This window comes from Blennius ocellaris (assembly GCF_963422515.1).
Source record: "Blennius ocellaris genome assembly, chromosome: 13".
Taxonomy (NCBI): Eukaryota; Metazoa; Chordata; class Actinopteri; order Blenniiformes; family Blenniidae; genus Blennius; species Blennius ocellaris.
The window spans coordinates 19,380,733-19,408,404 of record NC_137662.1 but is presented as its reverse complement, the minus strand read 5'-3'; the positions used below and the strand labels follow the sequence as shown (position 1 = coordinate 19,408,404).

Below are 27,672 nucleotides of genomic sequence, written 5' to 3'. Positions count from 1 at the left end.
TTAAGAGTGCCACCCCCTTTCCACCACCCCCGCTTGTCTCAGTCTCACTCCCTCTTGTTCAAAAACTCTCACTCTGCAATACCCCCGCCCCCCCCACCTCCTCCCTTCATCCCTCGCTCCCACCTCCTCCCCTTCCGTCGCGCTCTCCCTCGTCGCTGTTTAAAATGGACACGAGTAGATTGGTTTTGCCATTCAACAAACCAACAAAGTGCCCTTTCTCGCCTTCAAAACAACAACGTTATTTAGGGTTTACAGCCGGCACTCGTCAAGCCGGCGCAGGGATGCAAGCGTGCGATAACAATCTTGTACAAGGACAAAGGTACAAGAACCTGAGGTGCGCACTTGAATGTGCATGCAATCACCTTGGAGGACTGACACATAACAGTTAATGCTCCCACTAAGGCAAAATAAAAAAAAACATTTTGTTTTAATGGAAAATACATCAGCAGCTGAATTCATTCCCACAATAACCCCCCCCCCCCCACACACACACACACACACACACACACACCCCTGCTTTTGACCTCTCGAGAGCAATCGGTGTTCCTCTTTCAACACACTGCAAACTGTACCTGCGAACAGACGCGTGCTCAACTCCTACACGTGAACTTATTGCGAGACTAAGGAAAAAAAATCTTTCCCGAGTCTAACTGAGTTCAAGTAACAGATTAGGGTGTTTACTACTCCAGCAGCCTGACACACTGGCCATCGCTGAGCCACTTTGCCTTAAAAGGATTTCAATTACGAAGGTTAAGAAGTCTGTCTGGGCCCCCAGGTCATGATCCGCAGACACAACACGGCTAAAAAAACATGCATCCTGAAAGCCTGCTGCAAGATTATGTGAATAGTTAATCAACGAAACAGTTTCTGAGGAGTTTAAGCTTCTTAAATGGGACAATTAAATTCTTAAAATACAAAATCCATCAGGAAACAAATTATCTATAGAGTATTTCCCAGACTATAAGAGGCAACTGCCAAACAAACCATCAGTGAATTTGTTCCTCCGCCGTCTCTGTTTTCTTCATCATGGTAACAGTTAATAATTGAAGTTAAAATTTGGGGATTTTAGCAGCATTCTGTTGCCAAGCAGTGCCATCTACTGGTCCCAGATGGTATGTAACGGTATATTTTGATATACAAGTCGCAGGACCAGCCAAACAACTAGTTCGACTAATAGCTCGGAAAATACGATAATTGAAGTGCAGCGACCGTTCTTCGATCTTATCCCCTCGATAGCACAGTCACTGTTCAATACAAACAATGTTCCAAATTCTACATTATATGATTGAAAGTAAAAGTTACGACCCCTTTTCTCTCATCCACATACCATTGATTTAATATAAGTGAATATTGTTCACTTTCATTTCATTTTTTTGTAAAGCTTTGGCCATAATAATTGAAATGAGCTGCCGGCTGGACCACCAATGGCTTGTCAAGTAGTTTTATTGGAGATTACTTAAAGATTTGTAATGTATCAACAAATCCAATGATGACTTTTACACACAAGATTCAGAAACTTAATTATTTTTTCCTCATTCTTCTCAAGCAGTGGTGTTTTAATCGACGACTGCTATGTGCACACGCCTTCAGCTTTAGCTAATATAATTATTATCTTTAAAAAGAGCTCGACTCATTAACGCTGAACTTTTTGGAAAGTGTTATTTGATGACATTAAGGTTTGCTGCCAATGATGATGAGTTACGAAACTTGTGATTTCTTTGACGTCTACCCACGAGTCAATGCTTTCGACTGACATCCAGTAAGAACATGCAAACAATGAATCTGCTGCTACTTTAATAACCAGGATGAATATAAGAAAAAAAAAAAATATATATAGCTGGGGGCATTTTAACTAGACTCGCTGCCTCTTGCACCGTCTTATGGTGGATCTGCATTTGATGGACTGGATTCTCTAACTGTACTGAGAATAATCAGACCCCACGAGGATCTAAATCTCAGGGATTAAGTCTGTGTGCAGGTGTGCTGTACTTTTTGGACATTTCGCTCACAGAGTTGGACTTTTGTCTGTTGAAACTGCACGGGCAACTTTTCTTATGATGCCTGAATAGATGTTTTGTCATTATTATAATTTTTTTTTGCATCATGTTGTTCATTGTCCATGCACAATGTGGATCCTAATCATAGTGACAAACGAACAACTCACTGTTGTGCTATCACTATTGGTTTTGACTTAAAGGGAACGTTAATTCAGCGTGATGCTCATAATAACCGAGGACTTTGAGCGTAAAGCTCTCCACAAAGCAGGGAGCTGGTGGGGGGAACGATCCCTCTTGACACGACATGTGTCGACATGAATGAACAAATTAGTGTGGAAATGATAAGCAGATTAATTGAACAGGTGATCAACAGGGATTAATCAACAGCAATGCTATTAATCATCCCCCCTGAGTGATTTGTAAAGTAAAATGCAGGCGCCAGCTGCAGGATGAGTCGCGGTGAGTTCCGGTACAGTAGTGAAAGAGTGAGAAATGCAAAAAGATCTCATAAAGGACCAAAACAATGCTTCACGTGTATCTATACTCTGCATATCGCCGGTGGGGCACTGAATGTTATCAGAGCACGATAGGAGTGCTTGCGAGTTTAAAGGGTTTCATTGAGAAGGTTTGGTTACAACATGTAATCGGAGCCCTCAGACCGGGACCGGGAGTAAAAAAGCCTGATTCATGAAAAGAGAGCAGTGGAGGGAGACGGGCCTACTGTATAATTTGACCTCTAAAATTCACCATCCCATCTGCCTCCTGTGATCTACATGTGGAGCTGCTGCCAAATGACTAAAGCTCAAACGAGATGCTGGGGAGTAGAGCGAGGGGGGTGGGGGGGTTGGGGAGTTGGGGGGGGGGGGGGGGGGGGGGGGTAGGGGGGGGGGGGGTAGATTGGGGGGGTGAAAAGAGAGAGTGAAAGAAAAAGAGAGATGGCACAGCTGCAGGTGGACAACAGATGCTGATGTTATTTTTTTTTTAAGTGAGACAATTTCAGCACATAAATTCTTGTTCTTCCATTCAGACTCCGTCTGTGCACCGCTCCACCTCTCCACCGTCACTCTCCCTCCTCCTCCTCCTCCTCCTCCTCCTCATCTACCTCTCTCTCTCTGTCATTTGAGCCAACTGGCCTGATAAGAAAGAGAAAGAGATGTAAAGAGGATGTGAGTGATTGTGTGAGTGCGAGAGAGCGAGAGCGAGAGCGAGAGCGAGAGCGAGAGAGAGAGAGAGAGAGAGAGAGAGAGAGAGAGAGAGAGAGAGAGAGAGAGAGACATGATGGGGGTTGGATTCAGAAGGGGAAGGAGCTGCTTATTACACCCCTTATGTCTGCTGCGGGTTTAACCAAATAGCACACATCCATGAAAAATGAAAGAGTGAACAAACACGCATGCACGCACACGCACGCACACACACACACACACACACACACGCACGCACACACACACACACACACACATCTGATGCAGCTGGAAGACACTGACTCATCCATCAACTTTTCACTTGCTCAGTAATGTGTCTTTTGGTTCGCAAATCTGAAACATAATATAAATTCAGTATCAAAAATGCAACTTGAGCGCACACACGCACAGACACACACACGCGCGGGTCCCTGAGCGAGACTAACAACACTGTGAAACACAATCCCATTTACAGCCCCCTGTGATCCTGAACGCAGCTGACATGTCTACTGAGAGATGTATATTTTGCTCGGGTGTAAATGAAATTCATCTGCACCTCTAAACATGTTTCTCTCCCTCCGCTGTTGTTAAAACACACAGCCAGGCAGAGTGTAAGGGTTTCAGCGGCGCTTGGTCACACGTTCGCGCGCGTGGTCAGCCTCTTTCCTCACTCCGGGCCAAACACCCATGAAGATTTCATTTTCGCAAAATGAATAATTCAGGGTGACTCCATGGACACCAAGGAGAACAGAAGAGGAGGAGAAAAAAAATTACAGAAATGGGATTAAGGGGATGAAAAACAACGGAAATTAGAAAGAGGTGGGTATGAACAAATAACAATCAGGGGGAAAAAAAAGAAAAAGAGAGAGGAGAGAAGGAATGAAGGGTCTTTTAAGAAGAGAGTCGGAGTCTGGAGCTTTCAGCTTCTGTTTTATTGCTGTTTTTTTTTTTTTCCTTCCTTTTTTTCTTAAATTTGTTCCATAAATGTTTAAGCGTCTGACCTCTTCTCTGTCTTTCTTTTGCCTCTGCTCCCACAACTACCTGTTAATCACATAGTGGCTCTCTGAAATGGCGGTGCAAATCGATGGAAAGGTCAGACTTTACCTTTTACCGGGTTTGGGGTTTCTTTTGATGGCACCTGCGCAGCACATTATCTATAAGCTCCCCTACATTAACCAAAGAGCCATCCGACAGGTGGTATCCACCTTTAGAAGTCAAAATACCGCTTACGGTACAACTACTGCAGCAGTGGGAGACTGTTACTTTCAGTAAACTGAACCAGCTGTGGGACTGAGGTTCATCACTTTTTTTTCTCTCCAGCTTACCAAACGTGAACTCAATCTTTTTTTTTTTTTTTTCTTATCAGTATTTACAAGTCCAGGATTTCACTTCCTTTTATGTGATTATTGAGGTTAAACGTTTGAGGTTGAAAAGAAAATGAAAAAAAAAGAGTTCGAGGTTAATCATCCCAGTTTGAAGGAAGGAAGTTGCAGGAACATATCTAATTTCTGATGGAGATCAAATATATTTAAAAAGAAATATGGGTAATATTTTTTTATTTTATTTATATGACCTATTTGAAATTCAAGATGATAATATTTTTAAAAAGCAAGCATCTCCAGTGTATGAACATTAAGTTGGAGGAAAAGGTTATACTTTTAAATTGTTGTATAGCTGCGATGCAGAGAGTGTTGACTCAAATTGTTCTCTCATAATGACTCTAATTATTTTCCTTTTGATATGTAATTTGCATGTATGACACGATCCTACAAGCGTCGCAGAGTAGAACGAGGATTAGAGGTAACCTCCTCCTCCGCCTCCTCCTCCTCCCGCTCCTCTCCTCCCCTCCCCTCCCCTCCTTCTGTAGCTCCAAGATGGCATGACAGTGTTTCCATTTATATAATCTCCTCCACCAATTTCTGAAACTCTATCGCTGCCTCTACAGCAGTCGGTATTTCACTATCTAATCTAAAGCAGCCTTCACTGCATTTCTTTCCGGCTCCATCTCCTCCTCTGTTCTGTGGATTCAGTCACCTCCCGACTTCACTCCACTCTGTTGCCTCATTTTCCTGCAGATGGGCTCCACAAGCCACAACCACCCATGAATGTGCTGAGCAAAGTATGACGTTCATTAAGAGACATATTTCTCCCATTACCACCAATTCTCGTTTTGTTCCAATAAAGACCAAGAGAAAAGTGGAGAATAGAGGAAACGTAGGTGCAGTTTAAACACCAAAAACATAAATTAAAGAGAAAATATTGATTTATTATTTGTCATTTGATATAATCCTGAGAGGCATCCTAGGACGAGGACTTTTATCTCTAAACTTTTAGCTCTAAATCACTTAAGAGCAACCAAGACCACCTGCAAATACTCCCATCATCAGGCTTTCTTCTTAGATCAGTTTATTAAAACATCTTAAGCTTAACGAACCATATAAACCGAAGCATTATCAACAGTAATTCACTAAGCCATTTTACTTCCTTTACTATTTAAGACGCAGGAGCTCATAGTTGTGATGTAGTTGACCACATTAAATTGCAAAGTATAAGTATAAGGATGGTGCCATATCCTGTCATTCATGGGATTATCTGTATAATGTATCGTATAAAAAAGATATTGAAATAGCTGAAATGTGGGACATATGTGTCCTACAGTTATGTAGCTTAATGGCTTGTTGTATGTATACAAGAGCATTATGGGTCAAAATGTGCGTTGTTGTAAATGAACCCCCCCCCCCCCCAGCAACAAATAGACATAACATCCTGCACAGTATTTTTCCTTGAGTCTCAGTCTCATTTAACATGAGTAGCTCCTTTAGCGCAGTCTAAGAGGCGTTCAAGGACCGTCTCTGTTGCATGTTCAAATGTCTGCACATTTTTAAGAGGTTTTTAAGGATTTCTTCAGAGTGGGTAATTCTCGTTTGAAAAAAAGAAACAGCTCAAAATCTCAACAATGATTAAACTTACGTATACAGATTAGGGGGGGGGGGGGGGGGGGGGGGACTGCAGTGTGAGTTCCTAGGGGGAAAAAAAAAATCTAAATAAAGATGGAATCTATCAGAAAAGTCCCTTTGGAGTAATAAAACAAACACCAAATTCTTAGGGTTGAGACACAATTAATGAAAAATTATTTCAGTTCATATTACATGCTCATGAGTAGAGAAAATATTATGAATATTATCATATTCACAGAAATTGACTGTCGGTCGCAGGAGATATAAAGGTAATAACTAAACCAGAAAACGCCTTTTTGAATTCATGCCAAGTTGACACAGAAATCAAAAGGTTATTTTTTTTTCTTTTAAAGCTAAATGGATGATCGTGTTTTTAAAACAAGTCATTCTCTGACATAGTAATTGAATGTCGTCTAACAAAATACAGGTTACGTCTTTTTCTTCTCCACAGAAGACGATTTTCATCAAATCATGTTTTTTCTTTTTCTTCAGTTGAATATGTATTAATGCTGTTGCACGCCTTTTGTTCAAATCATTCAACCACTTCAAGAGCAAGTTGCGTATTATCTTTGCAAAGTATTAAGGGGACTATTACTTGTAAAAAGCAAGGACAAACCAGAATTTCATATACTGAAGCAGCAGAGGGCTCAATACTCAAAGGCATAATTAACATAACGTCTATCCCTTGTTGCTCTAAAAAAAAAAAAAAAAGAAGTCTAGCTTAATCCAGTGGCTGCATTACTCAAGGTCATGGCAGTCAAACAAAATTCATTGCATACAAGCAAGTGAGTGACCAGCAACATAACACGAACAACCTTTGACTGTCAACTTAGATTAAGGCCAATGTTTGACCCTCAAAGTCCAAATGGAAGATCTGACAGGTAGTCTCGTCTCCACGGCAAGCCCAAGGTTGACTGACATCTGTCGACGCCCTATCCCCCCCCCCCCCCCGCCGCACAGCCGGCAAATCATCGTCCATCAGCAGCAGGACCGTCTCTTTCCCTTACTCTCCCTCTCCCCTCTCGTCAGTAATCCCTCACTCAGTGTAACGGCCGCATGCAGCTCTGACCTGGACCCCGTTAATACATAATCTGCTATCTCCAAAACTAATATGCCACAACCCTCCCCCGACATCACGCCAGCGCCAGAGCACGGAGAATTGCAGGCTAGTGTGTCACGCAGGGCGACAGTGACCTGGGCTGGCATGAAGTCACCTGTCCACCGACCGGGAGATGACTCAAGTCAGTGATACAGTATCTTAGACAGTGATGATGATGATGGCGTGGGGGGAAGGGGCATGAATCCTAGTTAAGTCATATAAAGGCGCGGCACCGACGCGAGGGTGTTTCGAAGCATCAGATACTGAGGTGGGCGGTGGCACGCCATCTGCATTCACATAAGGGATGTTAATTCGAAAAGAACTGCTTTGTGTGCTACTTTACCAAATGAATTATCCGAGTTTGTCAAATGAATAGAACATATAAGCTCATTGAGGATTACATTTAAAATATTGTTTGTTTGCTGCTATTATAACATAGATTTTATTAATTGGCAACACAGCATCTTCGAGCAAAGATGCTACATTATATACTGCTAAATCTCATTTACATACGTCGCCTGCTGTTGAAAACAAGCAAGCGAAACCCCCTAATTACCACTTAGACCACAAAAATACAAGTGTTTGAATATGATTAATTAATACCTTCATGTAAATGTTTTAGCTCAGCCAGCCTTTTTATGAAAAGAAAAAAAAAAAAAAGTATGGTCTAAATTTGCAGTGTTTTGACAATAGACCGACCCTTTAACCAGAAGCAAATCTGCCTATGATTACTACCAAAACCGCCGTTGCCTAGCAACATACAATTTAGGAATATGCTTTCAGAGCAGCTTTGTGGACGTGTCCATTAACAGATGAAATTACCAAAGCAACAAATGTCAGCCACATGCAAATAAGGTCTACTCTGCTGACTGTGTTTGTACGAACAATGTGATGTATGTGTAGGTGACAGACTTGAGCAAAACCATTTCCAAAGCATGTGTTCATGCGGGCTGCAAACAGCAGCTTGTTTTGACAGCCAAACAGCAGGGATCTTTTAATATCTACTCTCGAGGGGCTAAAAACAGCCGAGACAACAACAAACCTGCCTCAGTTGAATCATTTGTTCCCAATGTGCCTTGGACATTTCCTGTCCATATCAACCTCCGAGCTACATATAGTAGTTCACAGAGGCTCACAGGAAGCCAGGAGGCTGGCCTGAGCAGAAGGGGGGTATCTATGGATTAGTGCAGCAGTGGAAATGGAGGATCTGGAGGATTAAACTCCCTCTCTCGTCTCATTACAACCTGCAGAGAGAAAATGACACAATCACACATCGGCCATCAGCGCTGTAATTCTATTTTATCAGTCCAGTGATGCTGCTAGTCAGTCTCTGGTGAACTAGTGTTGATGGAGACTTCGGCTCTTATGGCCGAAAATGTCTGAAAACTACTTTTTTGTTTTTTTTTTTTTTTGTTTTCATCAGACAACAGGATTGAAGAGAACATTTGTAAGAGAGCAGCTCTCATTGTACTGAACAACAACTTTTATCTGATATGGGCATCCAGATAAATCCTGGTGAATACGGCCGCATTGACTAAATGTGTTACAGAATTGAAACATGACTATGGCCACAAAACAACAGTGAGTAAATGTGGCTGGAAAAGAGAAAAGAAAAAAGTAAGTGAGATTAAGCCAATGGGCAGATTTGCTCAAGAAGAACTAAGCAAAGCTAATTGCTATTCCACACTAGTCAGTGGTACACCTTGATCGCAACAAGACTGGAGGAATACTGTGTGGCCCAAGTGGCTATAAAAGCTTTTCGAGGCAACTCTGATGCATCCTTATTATCATAATGAAAGAAGACGTCCGTGTTTACTATAACAGGAGCTCGGAGGCTAAGAGGAAATGGTGCAGAGAAGAGAGGACTTAATAACAATAAATAAATAAATAAATAAACAGCTGCAAAATCAGCTTCGGATTACTAATGCTGCATTTTCCTGCTGAGTTCTATATAGCAGCAACTGAATAAACTACTTCAAGAATAGCCTATAATTTCGATTTTACTCCACTTACTGACAAAGGCTATTAGATCCAGCATTTAAGATATAAATGGCAAATCAGCAGATCGACACAAGGAGGTAGTTGCCAACACAATCATACACACTGTACAAAGATGTAAGCTCGGGTACCTCTTGTTCACACAGTCAACACTCTTTACTCCTCGTGAGTGAAAACTTAATGTGAACCGTTCACACATGAATGCAGCTACTGACAGACTGTAACATGAAGACACTGCACAGTTGTTGAAATTTTAAAACGTAGTATAAAGAGTGCTGACAGCTGTTCCTTCCAAATCTATATTGCGCCATTTCAATGCCATTTTTTGTTGTATTTAACGGGAAGAAAGCTCCTTCTGACAAAAGACCTGCATGAGATTGCTGAAATAATGAAGGACTTCACAGAAAGTGAACAATCTGACAAATCTGGCTCTCACCGAGCTAAGCAGACAAGAAAGAGAGATGTAAGTATGGTTTGATGATCATAACAAATGCGGAAACCAGAAGTAGGACGAGGGATGAATTGCATGCCAGAATGTTTAAAGCAAAAGTTATTCTTTTGCGGTACTAAATCAAAACCTGGACAACAGTTTTGGAAAGGACATAGGCAGCAACATTTAGATTTAGCGCCACTGCCCAAGATAAGAAGAAAACACCATCATTTATCTACAGTTGATGAAATGTGTGCAAACAATGGACAGCAAACAAATGACCAGAGGAGCAAAAGAGATTTAAAGGAAAGTAAAAAAAAATTTCCACTGTGTTTGGATTTTTTTCAAGGTCAAGTATCATGCGCTGCAAACCACAAACCACATTCAGCTAAATAGATTTTCCCATATTTAAATACTGGTATAGAGCAAAAGCCCCATTTCTGACAGAATTGGTATTTATGTATAAACCAATAGTCGTGGTGGCAGCTGGAAAGTTATTTCTCATAATCCAGTTGTTGTTTCAGTAACTACTAAATAAATACCCAATTACATTTTTGCCAACTGTGAAGACTTCTTGCAACGATGCTGTAACACTGCATTATAGAGCTACTGAAAACAATTGCAAGAAAAGTAAATTGTATTTTGAATAAAGCATGGAAGACATGAAAAGCTGGTACAGAGACCAGCATTCTTATGGGTCAAAAAAGCCAAGACAAAAGAAAGAGTCAAATTATCACAAAATCAAACAAACAGCAGATGGTAAGGAGTATTAAAAACAGATTTACTTGTATCTGGAGATGCCATAGTGGACACGATGACTGGAGGACCCGTGCGTCGACTGAGCTTCTGGTTAGCAATCAGGGCACCTTGGCCTTGAACAGGCGCTCCTAAAGAGACATGGGTACTTTCTGATGCAGGTCCCATACCCTTACGAATGAGCTGAGGACTAGGGTGAGGGCTGTGCATGGGCGACAATGGCATTATGCTTCTGTCCCTCTTCATAAGCTCCATGGGCACCGTATAATTGGTAGAATATGCTTTTGGTACCTGCTGCGGTGGCTGTTGTAAAGCCGGCATAGACACAGGCATCTGCTGCGGCATACCAGACATTGAGTGAATAGAACCCGGTATAGCAGGCATTGACCCAGTCATCTGCTGTGGCATCATCTGCATACCCTGCATAGGCATCCCTGGCATTGTTACCCCAGAAGAGTAGGCTGACATGGGCCTTGACTGAACAGGCATAAGAGCTCCAGCATATGGCTGTGGGGAACGAGGTGGCTGGCCTGGGTAGACTGCAGAGGCTTCCAAGAGGTGCTGAGAGGGGGCACTGCTGGGCCTCCGACCCATTCCTTCTCCCATTCTTGGTGAGATTGTTTGCATGACCCCAGGTGTCTGTGGGTGCATCAGATGAGGATCCACAGCTAAAGCCTGGGGAGGTTGTGGTGGGTGGTGCGGTTGGTGGTGGTGGTAGATGTCCGAGCGATGGCTAAAACTATTGGAACGCCCACGCATAGGTGTCTGAGGTTGTGAAGGGGCTGGCGTAGCTTCAATGGGACGCTTGCAGTTGTGGACCAGGCGGGACAGTACGCGAGCTTGGCCCAAGTTGGGAGCAACAGTGCGAACATCGTTCTCCTCCATGACAGCCAGCATGCTACTGGAGTCAAACCCCTGCTGTATGAGTGAAGAGATGGTGCTCTCTGACAGCCCCTCATTTCGCAGCAGAGAAAGAAACTCAAGATCAACTGTCTTCTTAGGGTCCACTGGCAAAGGTGTTGGTGGAGCAGATGGGGGAGGAGCAGGAAGAGGAGCTGAAATTGGAGTAGCTGGGGGGAGGGGTGCTGGAGCTGGGGCCACCTGCATGGGTCCAGGCACAACTGGAACAACTGCTGCAGCTTGCACTGGCGCAGGGGGAGCAGGAAGTGGTGCCACTGCAGGAAGGTGCGGGTCAACAACGGGCATTGTGGCTGGAGGTGGTAGCGGGTGTGACTGCTGCAATTGATCTTGCTGAAATTGTTGTTGCTGTAACTGCTGTTGTAGCTGCTGCTGTTGCAATTGCTGTTGCTGAAGTTGCTGTTGCTGGATTTGTTGCTGTTGAAGTTGCTGTTGTTGTACTTGTTGCTGCTGGAGTTGCTGCTGTTGTATCTGTTGTTGCTGAAGTTGCTGCTGTTGTTGCAGTTGTTGTTGTTGCTGTATTTGCTGCTGGTGTTGCAATTGCTGTTGTTGTTGAATGGTGTACGGTGAGGCAGTTTCTTGCCTCATAATCATACCTTGATTGGCGGCGTCTATGACCAGACAGGTAGCTGCCTGCTGCTGTGCATCCAATGGACGACCATTGACATCTGTATAAACCGGCTGACCAGCCAGAGGTGGAGGCTCACTTGCATACCTAGGAGATGAATGCTCCATACCATAGTGTGCAGGAGATGGTTCTCGGGATGGTACACGCTGTTGGCCATCTTGCATCATCTTGGCAACAGGTACAGCACCAGGTTCCCTGTAAGCCCGATTCATCTCATGAGCACTTGGAGAAGGGGGAGGAGGAGGTATCGGTGATGGAGGAGCTTGAGGTCCAGCTCTCCCTGCCTGACCTTGATCCCATGCAGCACGAGCCCCGGGTGCTATCCCAAAATGAGAGCTTGACCTACTGAGTGGATGAGGATGAGGTGGTGGAGGCTGGTGTTCTGCCCGGTAAAAGCCCTCAGGTGCACGAGGAGTCATGGCTGGTTCATGGGAATAGTAATCCTGGTGTGGAATGGATCCTCGGTGAGCCATGGATGTCCGTTCGTAGTGGTTTAGATCCGGCACAGAGCCTTTCCTTAGTCCTCTTGGGTCGTGTCGCTCAGCGTAAACCTGCCCGTAAACAGAGTCTTGGTAGGAATACGGGTCGCGTTTCAAATCCAGGTCAGGGGGACGTACCCCTGGTGGAGGCTCGTACCACCCTCCTCCTTCTCCGTATGACAGAGAGCTTCGGCGGCCCGCTACTCTTGCCTGCTGCTCGTATACACTGTCAGCTCTCTCCCACTGACCCTCATTCCCCCCTAACGTGTCCCAACTGTGGGAGCGCCCAAGACTCAACTGCTTGTTAGTGACAAGCATTGGCAAAAAAACAAAAAGTAAAAAGTTGAAAAAGCGTTACCAGATGAAGAGACTGAACGAAGCAGACAAATTGGCTGTTGGAAGTTTGTTGTCATTCAAGTCTTCATGTACAGGAAAATCAAAAATTAAACCAAAAGGGGATGGCGAGACGGCAGCAGAACAGAAGGTGAAGCAACGAGGTCTATCGCTTCACCTGATATCAGGTTGTAATATTGTAAGTCCAGGCTATCAGGTGACTCCCTTTTTAGCTGGCAGCCATTGAATAATTAATCTCTGGTCACTCTGGCTTGTTGTGCACGAAGAAAGAGGACACCACGCACAAACACATCCACATCACACCAAACCACGCAAACACTGCCGAGGCAGCACAGTTATTCCATGGAAGACACTGTGGCATGGTGCGTGGTTGAGATATCCACCGAAAAAAAGAGGGAGTAGGGGATAGGTTGGGATGGGCAGGGGCTTGTACTAATCCAATAGGGTTTATCTCTCCCTTCTCTGGGACATTTTACTCGCTCTGCCGATTGCAATGAAGGATTACATCTAAATAAAGTCCGTTTAATTCCACTTCCTACTGTGACGTCATGTGAACCAGATACGATCGTGTATGGTGACAGGATGATGATGGTGATGGTGATCCCAAAATCTAGATTCCACCCTTTAAACTCTTCACCCACTCTAGAATCACCTACCTCAAGCTATTGATGGCGATGCTGTCGTCAACAGGTTTTAGATCTCAGTTTTCCAGAATCACAGCATGGGGAGGGGAGGCCAGGCGAGGCGCTCGGCTTCATTGAAAACAAATGAAATATAGTTCTCTCGGCTAAGTCCCATGTGCTGTCAGTACACATCAAATCCACTCTGATTGGACACTAATCCTCCAGGCCCCACGCTTGCTTGTAGAACAGCCACCACGCAACTGTTGCCCAACTTGCTCTGAAATGTCCTTGATGGCTCCATGGAGTTCACTGTCACTGCCGCGCTCTGTCAGACCTGCTGTTTGTATGTTAAGACTGCAGGACACCAGGATTATGCGTGGTGATTGCAGAATGCATAATGAATAGACCTCGCAATGAATGTCCTGCTTGCCCTCTCAAAGAGTGTCATTCCTGTTCTTTTGAATGACATTTATCAATACTGCCGGCTGCTTTGTACACAAAGAAGGTGGAATTAGCAAGATGCATTGCTTGTACAGAACATGATAATAGCATGTTTTCAGGGGTATGTAAAATCACTACATAAACTCAAACCATATAAATCTTACCGTTGGTAAAATACTGCACCGTCCCCCCTTTAACAAATCTCCTCTGATCTCCTTCACTTAAAGAGGCTCTATAATCTGGATTTGCTCCTTTGCATGGAAAAGTAAAACAGTGTCCCGTGTTTGCATCAATGTGTATGCATGTCTGCATTTGTCTGTGGAGGGGGAGGGGCTCTTTTCTGTAGCAGCAGTTAATCCAAAGCACCTCCAACCTTTGCTCTGTAAAAACATGATGCTTTGTTGACAAGCACTGGCAGCGGAAGCTCATTTCGATTCATTCAAATACAACAAAGTCAAGAATGAAAACGCTATTTGCAACAAGAATAGTTTCCATAATTGTGTATTGTGTCTTGGCCATGAGGCACACATTTAGATGTGATTAATGAAACATATTCATCTTTTCAAATGAACCGGAGCACATTGAAGATATAACCCTACTTTCAGAGCTTCCCACATATCTCACTTCATGTCATCGACGTGAAACCCGATTCCTGCTGGGCTGCTGTTTATTAATGCATGAAAACACATGTAAGGTAAGGAAGTGTCCAATTCCATCCAAAGCTAATCTCAGAGGTAACCATAGTGAGGAGTGGTAATACATATTTTACTCTGAAAGACTCGAGAAACATCAGCATTTTGATAAAAGTTCCTGAATATCTCACAGAAGTGGAGAGCGTCAGTCGGTGGCACTAATATCTTGTTTAATCACAGTTGCATGATTAGAGCAGGAAGAGATCAGAGCGGGAGCACAGTATTCTGCTGTTTCCACAAGATGACAGGAAAAAAAAAGAAAGATGATGACAGTAGCTCCAGAACCAATTCGGCAGATGACTGAAAACTTTTTCAGCAGGAAGGTTGAGGGTATATTAGCCTGCTTGATGTAAGAAAGCAAATTAAAATGGTAAGAAGAGTAGGCACGCTGAGCCTTCATACAGATCTGAAACTGACTGTAGAAAGTTGAATTATTAAATCAAAGCTGGGAGATGGGGAGAAAGAAAAAACCTTTTGAAGTCCGGTTTGATTTCATTTAGGAGTCCAGGTTTTGCTGTTGTAAAGTCAATCAAGTTTTGTAGTCACTAGCGTGGGTGTCATTTATCACCTGAAGGCATACAGGTGTGGAAAATTCACACAAGGGAAAGTCCTTTTTACACAAACCAGGAATTCTTCTTCTTCCAAGAAATCAAACATTACGGTTACTCCTCTTGATTTTAAATAATTGTATGATTAAATTATTTTTATAATGAACTTTAAGGGTTTTTTTAGACTGAGATTAAGCAGAAAAGTAAGTATTATTGAAATATTACAATACTAACTTATTACCTTATATTGTCTATACACTATCTTGATTTTTACTCTCATATGTCTTTCTTTTTTTTTACCTCTAAATCTTTAGGCTGTCCTTGTTCGCTGTAACAACTCATACAATTTTATCAATGTGGGACTAAAAAAGGAGTATCTTAAGATATTATTCAAGATCAAGTATTGATAAGATATTCGGCTCCGGCCTTATAGACTCTAATCTTTGTACAACTTCAGACTTCAGAGCAACATTTGGTGGTTTTAATTGTGTCTCAACAAGAAGTGAAAAAAACATGTACAGTTCAGAAGCTTTTCTAAGACAACAGCAGCACTGGCTATATTCAATGTGACGCCATAAGGCAACAGAGTTACGTTTCGAGGTAAACGCACAGAGATGAATGTCTCTGTGTGATCAGTTAAGAAGTGGTATTATCCCTCTCCTGGTTGAGGTAAGCAGGTTTGGAGGAATACCTTAAGGGCAGCATTTATGTTTTCTTTGATCTCAAAATTCTTAGTTTTGGAATTCATTTTCACGGCCCTCTGACTTGTAACCTGATAAATAGTTTGAAGAGCTCAAAGGAAAAAAAAACCCCCGATCTGTTATAGTGAGATGTTTCGCTCCCCCCCCCGTGGCATCAAGGTGTTAGACGCAGATCCTTTAATTCCTGTAAGTTGTGAGGTGGGGCCAACATGGATCATACGTGTTGGTGAACTTTGTCCCCCATAGCCTTGTCAGTGATTCACTGCTTTGGACCGCTTTAGTGCAGACTGAGAAGATTTTGCAAGAACTGTAATTTTGGAGATACCACAAACAATTTAATGAATTCCAAAATGTACATTTAATGCATAATACTAACAAGTGCAATGCAGTAGAAACAACCAGTTTTATGTGCTATGTTGTTTACGTAACATTACAACTATTTTAGAAATCTTTCTCCCTTAATATTAGATTTAAAATAAATAAATAGATTAGATAAACTGAAAACCATGTGTATATGTATGCCACATAAATTGCTTGGGTGATCGAAAATTAGGGCCTTTGATCCATCATTCATCGTGTACCAGCCATGCTAAAGTCAGCAGCCTACAGACTGGATTTTTCTCCACTTCCTGGCCCGATCCTCGGGAGAATCTCTGCACGACGGTGCAGAGTACACATCCCCGTAAAGTCAACTTCAAACAGTGAGATGGGGGGGCGGGTGCAGAGGTGTGTACTCAGGGTTTGCCGATCTAATTCCTGACAGGAAAGTAAATCACAGAGTTGTGTTTGTCACAAACTAAACAATGTTTGACTTTCAAATTCTAATGTTACTACATTTGCCATACTTTCCAGACTGTGCACACAACGCCAGATTCACTGTAACAAAAGGATTTAGGAATTAAGCTGGGGATTTTAGAACAAATATAATACCACCCCAGCAGAAGCTTATAAAGACCTGAGGCTCAATAAGACTTGACTGGTGGAAAAATTCTAAATGACTAAAACATATAGAAACTGCAAATAACTTAACCTTGAGTAAAGACGTAAATACGCAGTTCAAGCTTGTTTTAGCTGCTAATAGATTCAAGTAAACACTGCTCTGCTTTCGCCTTCTGCGCTGCATTACTTTTTCCTATGGCACTTGTCGAAGTAACAGAGAAAAGTGCATTAAGCAGGAAGCAACAAGACTGACATGATTCACCAGTCAGATCTGTGCTAATCTGTCACACAATACCCGTGTCATTGTTTAACAAATACTCTACATTTCCCTGTCACTCAGCCCTCGGAGTTCCTGCCACCCCATTAATATTGCAGCTAAGCTGGCAGCCAAACCAGATGTGGGTCAGTGTGTGTGTGTGTGTGTGTGTGTGTGTGTGTGTAAGTGTGTGTGTGTGTGTGTGTAGTGGGGGGAAAAAGACTACACTGAACAAAGGCCAAAAATCAATGAATACACTCATATACAACCTCAAACTGAAACGCATGTTTGGTTTTACTTTAACGCTACATAGGTTGTAAAAAATATGTATAAAATCATAGTGATATAAGCTTAATTCGCTCTTGTCCCATGTTTTATGGACTGTGTCGCTTCCATCATATTGGATATTTTGAAATATTAAAATGCATTTCATCTACAAAATATTGACTAAAATATGGGTTCAGGATCACTGCAAATCAACGCATGCCGTTTCCGTTTTCTGGTTCTAACATGTCTATCCTTGTCTGAGCTTTGACTTTCACACTAAATACCTGTCAACGAAAGTTATTCATCGCTTATGGGTCAGCCATTAAAAATTATACCCTTCATTTTGAGAATTTGATCAAAATCCACTTCTCTGTGTGAGGTGAGCGAGCGTGAGCGTGAGTGTAGAGATCACTGAGTGAGTGGGAGGTGACAGCTCTGCTTCACTTGGATTTCAATGACACTTTTTTTGATGTTTAATGTCTGGCCCGCCTGTCTGGTCTTCAGCAATAGGGGAAGATGTGAAGACTGTCATCCCCAGCAAATTGCATCATAACACCTCCTTGAGATGAGGATAAGGAGACACATTTTAAACACAGCCAATTGTATCAAAAATATTCAAATCAGACGATCAGTGATTTTCACTAAATCATACAAAGACATTTCGTGACTGTGTAATCTCACTTCCATCCATCCATGCGTCTATTTTTCTACACTCACTTTCTATGAGTTTGCGTGACGGAAAATGAACGTGTATTTGGGGTGTGGGAGTGAACTGGACCTACACACAGGTAGAACAACACAATGCGGAAAGGGTGTAAACAAACTTGTGTAATGTGTACTTCAATTCTGAGACAGTCTGACGAAACTTCAACACAATTAGGTGGAATGAAATGAAATCAGTGTGACATGTAGTTGACGACACACGCATTTGGCTCGCATGATCCCAGACCCCCATCCCCTTTTTTTTCCCCTCCCTCTACAGCCCCTCTTGCCGTGCAGCAAGAGGGGTTGTAGACAGTGGACCGCGGCGGCGCTTCGTTAGCGTCCCCCCTTTCATTTGTGCACGCAAACCGCTGCCGAAGCTCACGCCTTGGACTGGCGTGCATACATGAATAGAAATCACACGCTAACTCAAAGTGAACACCGCTCCCGCCGCCAGAGAAATAAAAACAACTGTCTCCTATAGTGTGACACGTCACGTAGCAAAGGCATGATTTGAATGTTAAACACACATTGACTTATGCATGAGCGTGGGGCAGGAGGCACTAACTGGAAATGAGATTACAATGCCGGTTCGGCTGCAAAGAATAATGCTGTCAGATGAATTGCAATGCACACTTAACAGACATTATGTTCATGACTGCTTTGTATGTGATTCCAGCGGGATTATTTGTCTCTGAAGGCATCTCCATAGGGACTAAATGGACTGTAAAATGGAGGTTGAAGGGAATGAAGCTTGTACTTATCTAAATGACGATCATGTATTGGAGTGTAACACTCTGAAGTGACATGCTGCTTTTCCCCCCACCCTCACTTTCAAGCGGCAGAAGTGTAAAATTGTCTTCTTTTTTTTTTTTTTTTTTTTTTTTTTTAAATACCAGCCATTTGCAGAAATACCTCTACCCATGATCCATCTCATTTGAAGTGCATCCCCTCACCCCACCTCTTCAAACCGCTCTTCACCCAGGCTCCAGACTGGTCCCAAGTTCCCAAGTAGGCGCGGGTCATTATGAAACGCGGCGTCGTAACTAGAGGGGTGAGTTTACTTTCAAATTACTTTACTTTTCCAATTTTCGACAAGCGACATGCCAGCTTAAACAAAGGCAGACAGCAGACAGAGGGAAAAGGAACAAAAAGAAAAAAGTCACACTCTGGTAATAATAGTAATAATAACAATATCGCACAAGCGAGTTCTATTTTTCCTTCCAAAAAAAACACGTTCTCCTATTTTTCTATGTTCTTTTTCCCCCCCCCTTCTGCAGCCCCATAGTTCTCTGTTCCCCTCCCTGCTCCACCACAAAGCCTATAAAGGGGTCATGAGTTTTGGTTAGGAGCCCAAAGGTGGGGGGGGGGGGGGGGGGGCACATACACTCACAGCTATGACTTCATAGCAGAATTGGGTGCCAGAGTGTGGGAGGGTTGAAAGCAGAGAGGTATACACACAATACGTACTAAAAAGCTCAGCACTCGACCCTTTAACATGGAGATGACATCAGAAATGCCCCTCTCATCTCTTCAAGTCCACCCCGTTTCATTTAAATTGTGTAACTTCCAAAAAAAAAAAAAGAGTGAATATGAATGAATTGCATGGTGCTTAAGGTTGAGAAGACAACTTATTTACAATTCACCGTTGAAACACTTCTCCCTGTTGCCCGCGTCGTGAGACATGATGCATTATCCGGCATTAACATATTTATTTAACTGCCAGCTGAAACACTTGGAGTCGCCATGACAAATTCCACTACCCCACCTTGTGGTGTTTGCGTCCAAGCACAGATTCACAAGTTGTAAATCAACATTCGGGGGAACATGCTGTCACCGCGACCTAGTTCACGTCACGCCGCCGCCGCCGCCGCTCGCTCCCCTTCCCTTCCCGTCTCTTGCCTGGATCAGTCAGTTAGCTCTGGCTAAATGGCAATGGCAACGACTTGCGCTGCCGCCCAAGCCAATGCATGCTGGGTACACAGATGGAACGGACAGAAGGAGATGCAGGGAGAGAGAGAGAGCCGAAGAAAGAGAGGAGGGGGAGAGTATGGGAACTGATGCTCACAACAGATGTTTGCCACAGTCCCCTTATTGCAGTTACACTCTTCTTGGCACTTAATCAAACACACAACAGAAGGAGCATTTGTAGCATATACATTAGAGCGGCTGATATCCAAACTAAATAATGCTGTTAGGCTTAATGGCAAAATAAGTGTATACATTTGTTTAATCAATAAAAACTGAATTTACAAATAACAATTCAACTAAATCCTACTGTGCAGAAACAATTAGCTCCTTGGTGTCTTTTGCCTCTACGGAGCGCTATGGATTACACGATGGTGTCTCACTTGCCAAAACAATACAGTGAGGCCAATTCCCGCCAGCATATCAAAGCAGAAAACTTCATATTTAAAGCATGAAACCGTTTTCCCAGGACTGCTCTAGATTCCAGAAACAGTCTTATTATGGTGTTCTTTGTTAAAGGCAAGTCTAATTTTGCCAAACCACCCCCCCCCCACCCCATCAGCCCTGGTCCCAGACTACAGCTTGGGAACCATTGAATTTGCTCATTAACCAACAGTTGATTAACCCAAATCCGAGCTGGCATTATTATCTCTCTTCTTTTTTTTTTTTTATTTTATTAAATTTAATCTGTCACAGATTTATTGTTTGTGCTATAAACATGTCAGAGAAAAACTTGGAAAAACTGTCGTTGGCATGTTTTCCTGAGAAATTGAACTGAAAAAAATCTAATTAGTTTGCAATAAATTTTGTGTTGGCCACCTCATCATTTGAGCTCTAAAACTTTATTAAGTAACACATTAACCTTTTGGAGAAAATAGCAGAGGTACAATTTGGGGAGGCAAAATGCCACAAACCCCCACCCCAAAAAAAAACAAACTCTGTTGTCCGGGCCGTCGTCTGCTGACAAATTTGATCACAAGACATGGCATGTCCGGCTCTGGGAGGTTTACCAGCTCAGCTAAAACAATTTCCTGTGGAAAGCCCTAATTTGATTATTGATCGACTGTCAAAAGTGATTCATCAAGCAGAGGAGGCAAACCTTGTTTTCCAAACTTCTCAAACATTCACTGCTTCGTCACATTTCGATATCTCCGGAGCCGACGCGTGAACTCAAAGCCGGCGAGCGTGAATCACATCAGACGCGACAGCGAAACATTTGTCGTTCCAGTAAAGGAAAAAAAATAAATAAAAAATCTACATTCCTGCACCGTGACTGCTTCTGATGGGAGAAAACAGACACACTTGATCAGCCATTTCGAATTCGATTTAGGCCACAGGCGCGGCTCAGTTAGCCACTCATCACAATGAGTAAAGATGTAATCAATGCACTCCGCTGTGAAACAAGTATTGGATTGACACAGTTATCCTCGGAAGATAAATGGAGATTAGGGAAGCTGCTCTCACCGTCTCGCCGAGTGCAAACCCACGGCGGCAGCGGCAATCACAATCGCTCCATAATGCTCTTGTTTTTGTCAATACACATGATATGAACTTTGATTTCTATTTCACGCCTCAGTCCCAGCACTCTGTTTATAGATAATAGTGGGTGGCTTTGACATTACAGAGCAGAGCAGCCCGTGCCTCTGGTTTTGAAATACCCTTTATATGGCTGAGTAGATTTAATGCTACCGTGAAAATGGCGTGATTCACCACCCTCTGATCTTTTAACTTCCTCGATGTGAATCACCGTCTACTACACTTTTTTTTTTAAGAGCAGCTGTGGTGACTAACTGCGTCAGAAGAAGGAAAAAAAAAATCTCCCTTCATCTTTGGCAGAGTGACTTCATTGTTGACAGATACGGACACTGAAGATGGCCGCGTGAGATCAGAGAATATTGTTATTGAACATTTTTGCCTCCTCGGATCACACACTCTGTGCTATGCAAGAAGAAGAGAGAAAAAAAAAAGAGTAAGAATGTGTTTCCAAGTCAGGGCGGCTGGTGGTTTGGAGAGGTTCGAGATGCCACATGTGGCTCTCATTCTGAGGGTGGAAACAGACGAATCACTGCTTCTTTTGGGAATCTATTAAATTGTGTTTCTACATCTCAGTGGGATTTTTTTTTCCTGAGACATGAACAAAGACGGTTTTCGACTCTGCATTGCTTTACTAGGAGGTACTCTAATGTGTTTTTCTTTTCTTTTAAAATTTTTTTTTTTTTTTTTAAGAAATGGAGCTGTGCATGCATAATCCCCGACTCACAGAGCTAATTGTAAAACTGCAAGTGACTGAATACTCATTGGAAGCCGAGAACAAAACCTCGCACAACAGTGTGTTTTAATATTAAACATGTCTCTATTTTTAGTCTCTTTACCAAACAGGATTTTGATATGAAGAATACCAAAGAGACAAGCTGTCTATGAGCAAGCAATTAGAACCATTATGTCAAGAACAGGAGAGAAACCTCTATGATGTCATTGAATATATGTGAAGGATTTTAGTTGTTTTTTTTTCCTTTACTGCTGCAAAACAACAAAATGAATAGCGAAAACATCTGCTGTTCATTTTTAGTAATAATTCCGCCTACAAAGAATTAAAAAAAAGTACATTTCACAAAGCCCGATGGGACTCATTTAGAAGGCTCGTCGACCTATAAGGTGTATTTTTTTGAATTGTTCATGTGATACACAGAACTTCATATTATTTTTGAGAAATTTTCATTACAGGCGACTATAAACACTCATTTATATTTTTTGAAAACCAGAAATTATGGTTGTGCATTCCAATAAATGACAATTAACATTTTATACATATGATGAAAACACCAGGACCACAATATCCAAAGGTCACTATTAATTCTTTCTTATCCTTGACATTTTTGAAAATATCCAAACTGTGAGAGTCATGTGAAGTGTGTAAAACATGACAAAGAATCGCATTATTAGTCATATTATGATGAGTTACGATTAGCTATTTAATCGTGCAGACCCTTCAGATGTCGTGCCAACAACAGACTAGAAATGTTGATTAATGCTTGTAAGATGCATCACTCATGTACACAAGAAAAACACATCCTCACACTTGTCATTTCAGTCTATTAATCAACTAAGTGATTGCAAATGAAGAGTAGCTTGAAGGCTTCAGAATCAAAAACTATGAATGAAAAATGATTAACTACAGAGGCTAAAGGAAGAGCCAGCAACGTCAATATAGTAATAAAAGAGACTTAATAAAAGAATAATCTTGCTCTGTACGTTGGACTCTCATAAACATGGTGTAAACATTTAAAAATTCAATGGTTTAGGTAAAAAAAAAAAAAATTATTAATGTGGAAAAGAAAAGGAAAATGCCTCCTTTCCATCTTAAATATGCACACATACACACACACACACACACACACACACACACACACACACACACACACACACACACACACACACACACACACACACACACACAAATCAATCCCACTCCCCACTATAATCAATGGCAGGTCTCAGAGGAGTGCTTCACTTTATTACAAACTCCCTACTTCATCTCTCCAACAATCTGGAAACATCGAACTCAAGTCTCATTCAGCCATCAACCTCCCAAACCCCTTATGACACACACACACACACACACACACACACACACACACACACACACACACACACACACACACACACACACACACACACACACACACACACACACACACACACACACTTCTTTTTTTTCTTCTTCAGCGAGACAGCCTTCAAAGCCAAAAGTTTGGAGCCTTGTCTGGTCCCAAAGCTCTCTTTGACACACACAAACACACTTATGCAAACGATCCCACTGGCTCTTCACTCACTGTGGAGCAGCAGCAGCCTGGAAAGCTTAAACACTTGTGGAAACTTCATTTCCATATAAGAGTGGAGAGAATCACTTGCACGAACCCCACATTACACGTGAGCCCAACAGAGACGCCCACCCCACCATCCCCTCCCTCCGTCCTGCATCGCCCGTAATCGATTTCCAGTGGCACACACATGAAAAGCAGAAAGAGAAGGACGAGTCAGACGTACCCTCACAGATCCTGTCCAGTCGCTGGCGTTTCACTTTATGTTTGTCCACCAGAGCCATCCTGTCACAGCTTCAAACACTCGCTCACCTCTGAGTTTCGCTTCCACCTCTCCTCCTTTAAGTCTCAAACGTTCCAGTCCTGAAGAAGTTAGTGAGCTGATGTTTTATACCTGGAATTGAAGAAAGTAGGAAAATTACCATAAAGGAAGAAAAAAAAAAAAAGTTCCAGGTCAACAATCATGCAGGAATTGTATTTTGGGCAAGTCAGATTATTTGTGTTATTATCCCATTTGAGGGGCCATGCACACCAATGCAGTAATTGCATGTATCGTGCTGAGTTGTCAAGGCGCTAATTTACATTTGCAGACCTCTCGGGAGGCTACAATTAAAATAAATTGTATGCACCATGATTAACAATACCATACAACAGGGCATGGCACTAAATTATGCAAAACAGCACATCATATTTACCTTATAGGAAGTGTATGTTGTGCAAATTAAAGACAGTGGAGGGTACGTAAACTGCATAGGGCACAACATTAGGAATTTGTGGAAACAAAAAATGTAAAAGATGAATTGATTATATATTCGGGTGAAGTTTCTTTTGTCTACTTGAAGAAATGCATGCGTCTGACGGCACTTGAGGAGAGTCGTTTGTATCTGGTAAACTGAAAAACAACCAAATACGAGCCGAGCGTTAATCTTGCAGAGCCTCCACTCACCACTGGAGGGGGCTTCCTCTTAGAAAGCAAAATGTGTTTAATTAAACTAAGAAATGTCACTTCTGCAACCAGAGCTCCCTGGATTGAAAAGAACAGAGCACAGGCACACAGAGCGAGCGGATGAGGCATTTTTACCAATCATTTATGTTCAGTGACGGATGATACTCTAAAGAGCAATTTTCTAATTGGCTCCCGCTGAAGCCTGAGGGACACGGCACAGTTTTACACTGAAGGGGGGGGGGGGGCAGACAAAGATAGACCCAGAATGGCACAGAAATGCACACACACAGACACAAAATGACAAGCAGGAATGAGGGCTTACACACACACACACACACACACACACACACACACTGAGGGCAACGAGTCACACAAAGGAATGTGGGTCAGTTAGTCAGCAGACAGGAGGAGGTTGTATCAGCAGAATAAAGACATTAAAAAGGGGGTTGGTGGGAGGAGGGAGAGGAAAGTACTCGAAAAAAAACCAAAACATAATCTAACAGGATGAGTACAGTGTGACACCGTCTTCCTCCTGCATGCCTGTCAGCACTTTTCCTCTGTTTCTTTGCAAATCGCCTCTGGGCCCAATCCTTCGAGTGCCACACTCACAGAACAGCCCTCACTTGACTATTTGCTCAGTGATGTATTGATATTTAAGCTGCAAATGCAATTATGACTGTTGTGCTGAGGTGGGGCAGAGAGAGAAGAGAGAGAGAGAGCGAGAGAGAAGAGAGACGGCCAAACGACGACACTGAAAGATGAATTGATGTTGCATTTTAATTTGGCCAGCTGTTGGGGCAGGAGGTGGGAGGTGGCGCACTGCAGTGAAAAAGTGGATCTAAAAGAAACGGCGCCGTGGGTGCTAAATTTGTGTGCTTTTTTTTTTTTTTTCCCTTTCTCAGTCAGATACGCTTCGGCTTCCCTCCTCCACAAGGTATGCCTTCCTGCCAGAGAGCTGAAGACCCACATGTGGGAGTCAGAGGAGAAGTAATTGAGCAAGAGGGAAAGCAGGAAACAGTCACTCAGAGGCGGGGGAGCCGCACCGCCTTGTCTATGAATAGACTTGAGGAGACATGCATGGGCATCTCTCAGACTCTATGCCGCGTGAGCCGCAGCTCTATAGGTCACACGTGAATCTGCCCATTTATTCCAAATCCTTAACTCTAAAGCAGATATCACTTCACTGACAGTCACCATCATCTGCTTCTCTGATGGTGAAGTGACGGGAGCCTTGAAAAGACAATATAATGTAATGCCACAACGCAACGCCGTGCAATACAGTACATTTCTGTACACACAATGGTATTGTGTGTTGACTTTGTTCTCTGGGTGTAACTGGATTCATTGCACAGTCGTGGTTCCAAACCTTTTTGGTTACAAAATAATGCATTACAGTTTCCGAGAAGAAGAATCAGAAAATACCCTAAAAATACCCTCTATCTCTAAATTAGGATTTCAAACAAGATATGTCATGGATATACGTCAGAATGGAAAACAAATGTGCAGTTTTAGAAGAAAAGCCAGCTCAGCAGGGTTTTTTTTTTTTTTTTCCTTCCCACAAAACAATTTAAAGCTGTGGTACACATGACCTCATATCCATAAATTAATTCCAGAAATATGTAAGAAGGCAATCCACAGGGGGAAAAAAAAAAAAAAAAAAAGGCAGAAGACGACTCCACGAAGCGGGTTGAAATGTCAACAACTTTCAGCAGAGATCTCAGTCAGAGGAGTGCCAGAGAGGGAGTACAGTTATCGTGCGGCCCTTAGCACCGTCACCGCTGGATCCTTACTTGACTAAAGTGCTGTTATGTAACTTAACAATAAGGGGATTGACCTGAAAGAAAATACGTGCTCAGAGCTGGAGGAGAGCAAGAGGAAGCCCTACACGCGGTCGATGCATACACATGCAAACGGCAGAAATATACAACTCCAAGGACTGTCTGGTACACACACACACACACACACACACAAATGGGGTTAGTTGTGGTTGGATAGTCATGTTCACAGGTTCCCTGACAAGTCTGCAAATGTTACCGAGCTACATCGAGACTGAAGTAACCGCTGCTCGATCTGACGAGTGATGCAAACCTCACAATATTCTTGGTAATCTCTCTTTCTTTTTTTTTGTCCATCACCGAACAGGATTTTGACTGAACAGGCTGTGAAAAACATGCATTATAACGCATGAAATTCAGACCTTTTTGAACTGCCATATGTTTTTTGACATTTGGTACACTACAGTAAATGTTATGTGTATGTTCAATGTGATTACTACTCCCGTTTGGTTACATTTCATGCAATATGAGACTCCCCGCTGTCACTGCAACATGCAGTGTACCACAATGGCCTATATTATTGTATTTATGGATATACCCGCATTGTGAAGTGTGAGTAACACCCTTTTTGTTACAGAAAAGTAACTTTGGATCTGTATATTTAGCAGGTTTTCAATGTCCCCTTTAAAAATAAATGATCTTATATGTGTAAATCCCTGAGGGTTCGCTTGTGCCTTATGGAGTAAGCAGATACCTCTTATTTACTGTATTTAATATTTAAAGCCTTGAAAAGATTATTCAATAAAATAACAAGTGATGTCTGAGACCAAGTCCATTTTTATTCTTGAATAAATTAATAAATGTTTTTTTTCTATGTTCACAAAATTAAGAGAAATGCTGGTTTGCGCCTCCTAAAAGCGGAGATTCAAGGGGAAATATCGTGTTTTGTCATGACCAGAAGTACACAACCAAACAGTGTTGAATTAACAATCATTAACGAAGATAAAATCTGAAACTTTCATTAATGGATGTCAATTAATTTTCTGTCCAGCTAATAAAAAAAAAAAAATCCAAATTCACAACTATTATTAGTACGACAATGCTTAATTGTGTCTTTTAAACCTTCACCGAAGTCAAACAGTTTTCACTCGACACATGTTGGGGCTGCTAAAGTGTGAAGCCGCCGCGTAAAGCTT

The 27,672-nt window shown here is 42.4% G+C and overlaps 1 protein-coding gene across 2 annotated transcripts in view; it reads right to left on the bottom strand.

Moving 5' to 3' along the window:
* The window catches only part of ctbp2a (C-terminal binding protein 2a), a 73,898-nt gene that overhangs the window by 27,294 nt on the left and 18,932 nt on the right, over nucleotides 1–27,672 (bottom strand). For both annotated transcript variants that reach the window (XM_080507573.1, XM_080507570.1), the window contains exon 2: nucleotides 23,982–24,149. In XM_080507573.1, the coding sequence (XP_080363699.1) occupies nucleotides 23,982–24,039 (58 nt within the window). In that variant the 5' untranslated portion in view covers nucleotides 24,040–24,149. The remainder of the gene's footprint in view (nucleotides 1–23,981; nucleotides 24,150–27,672) is intronic.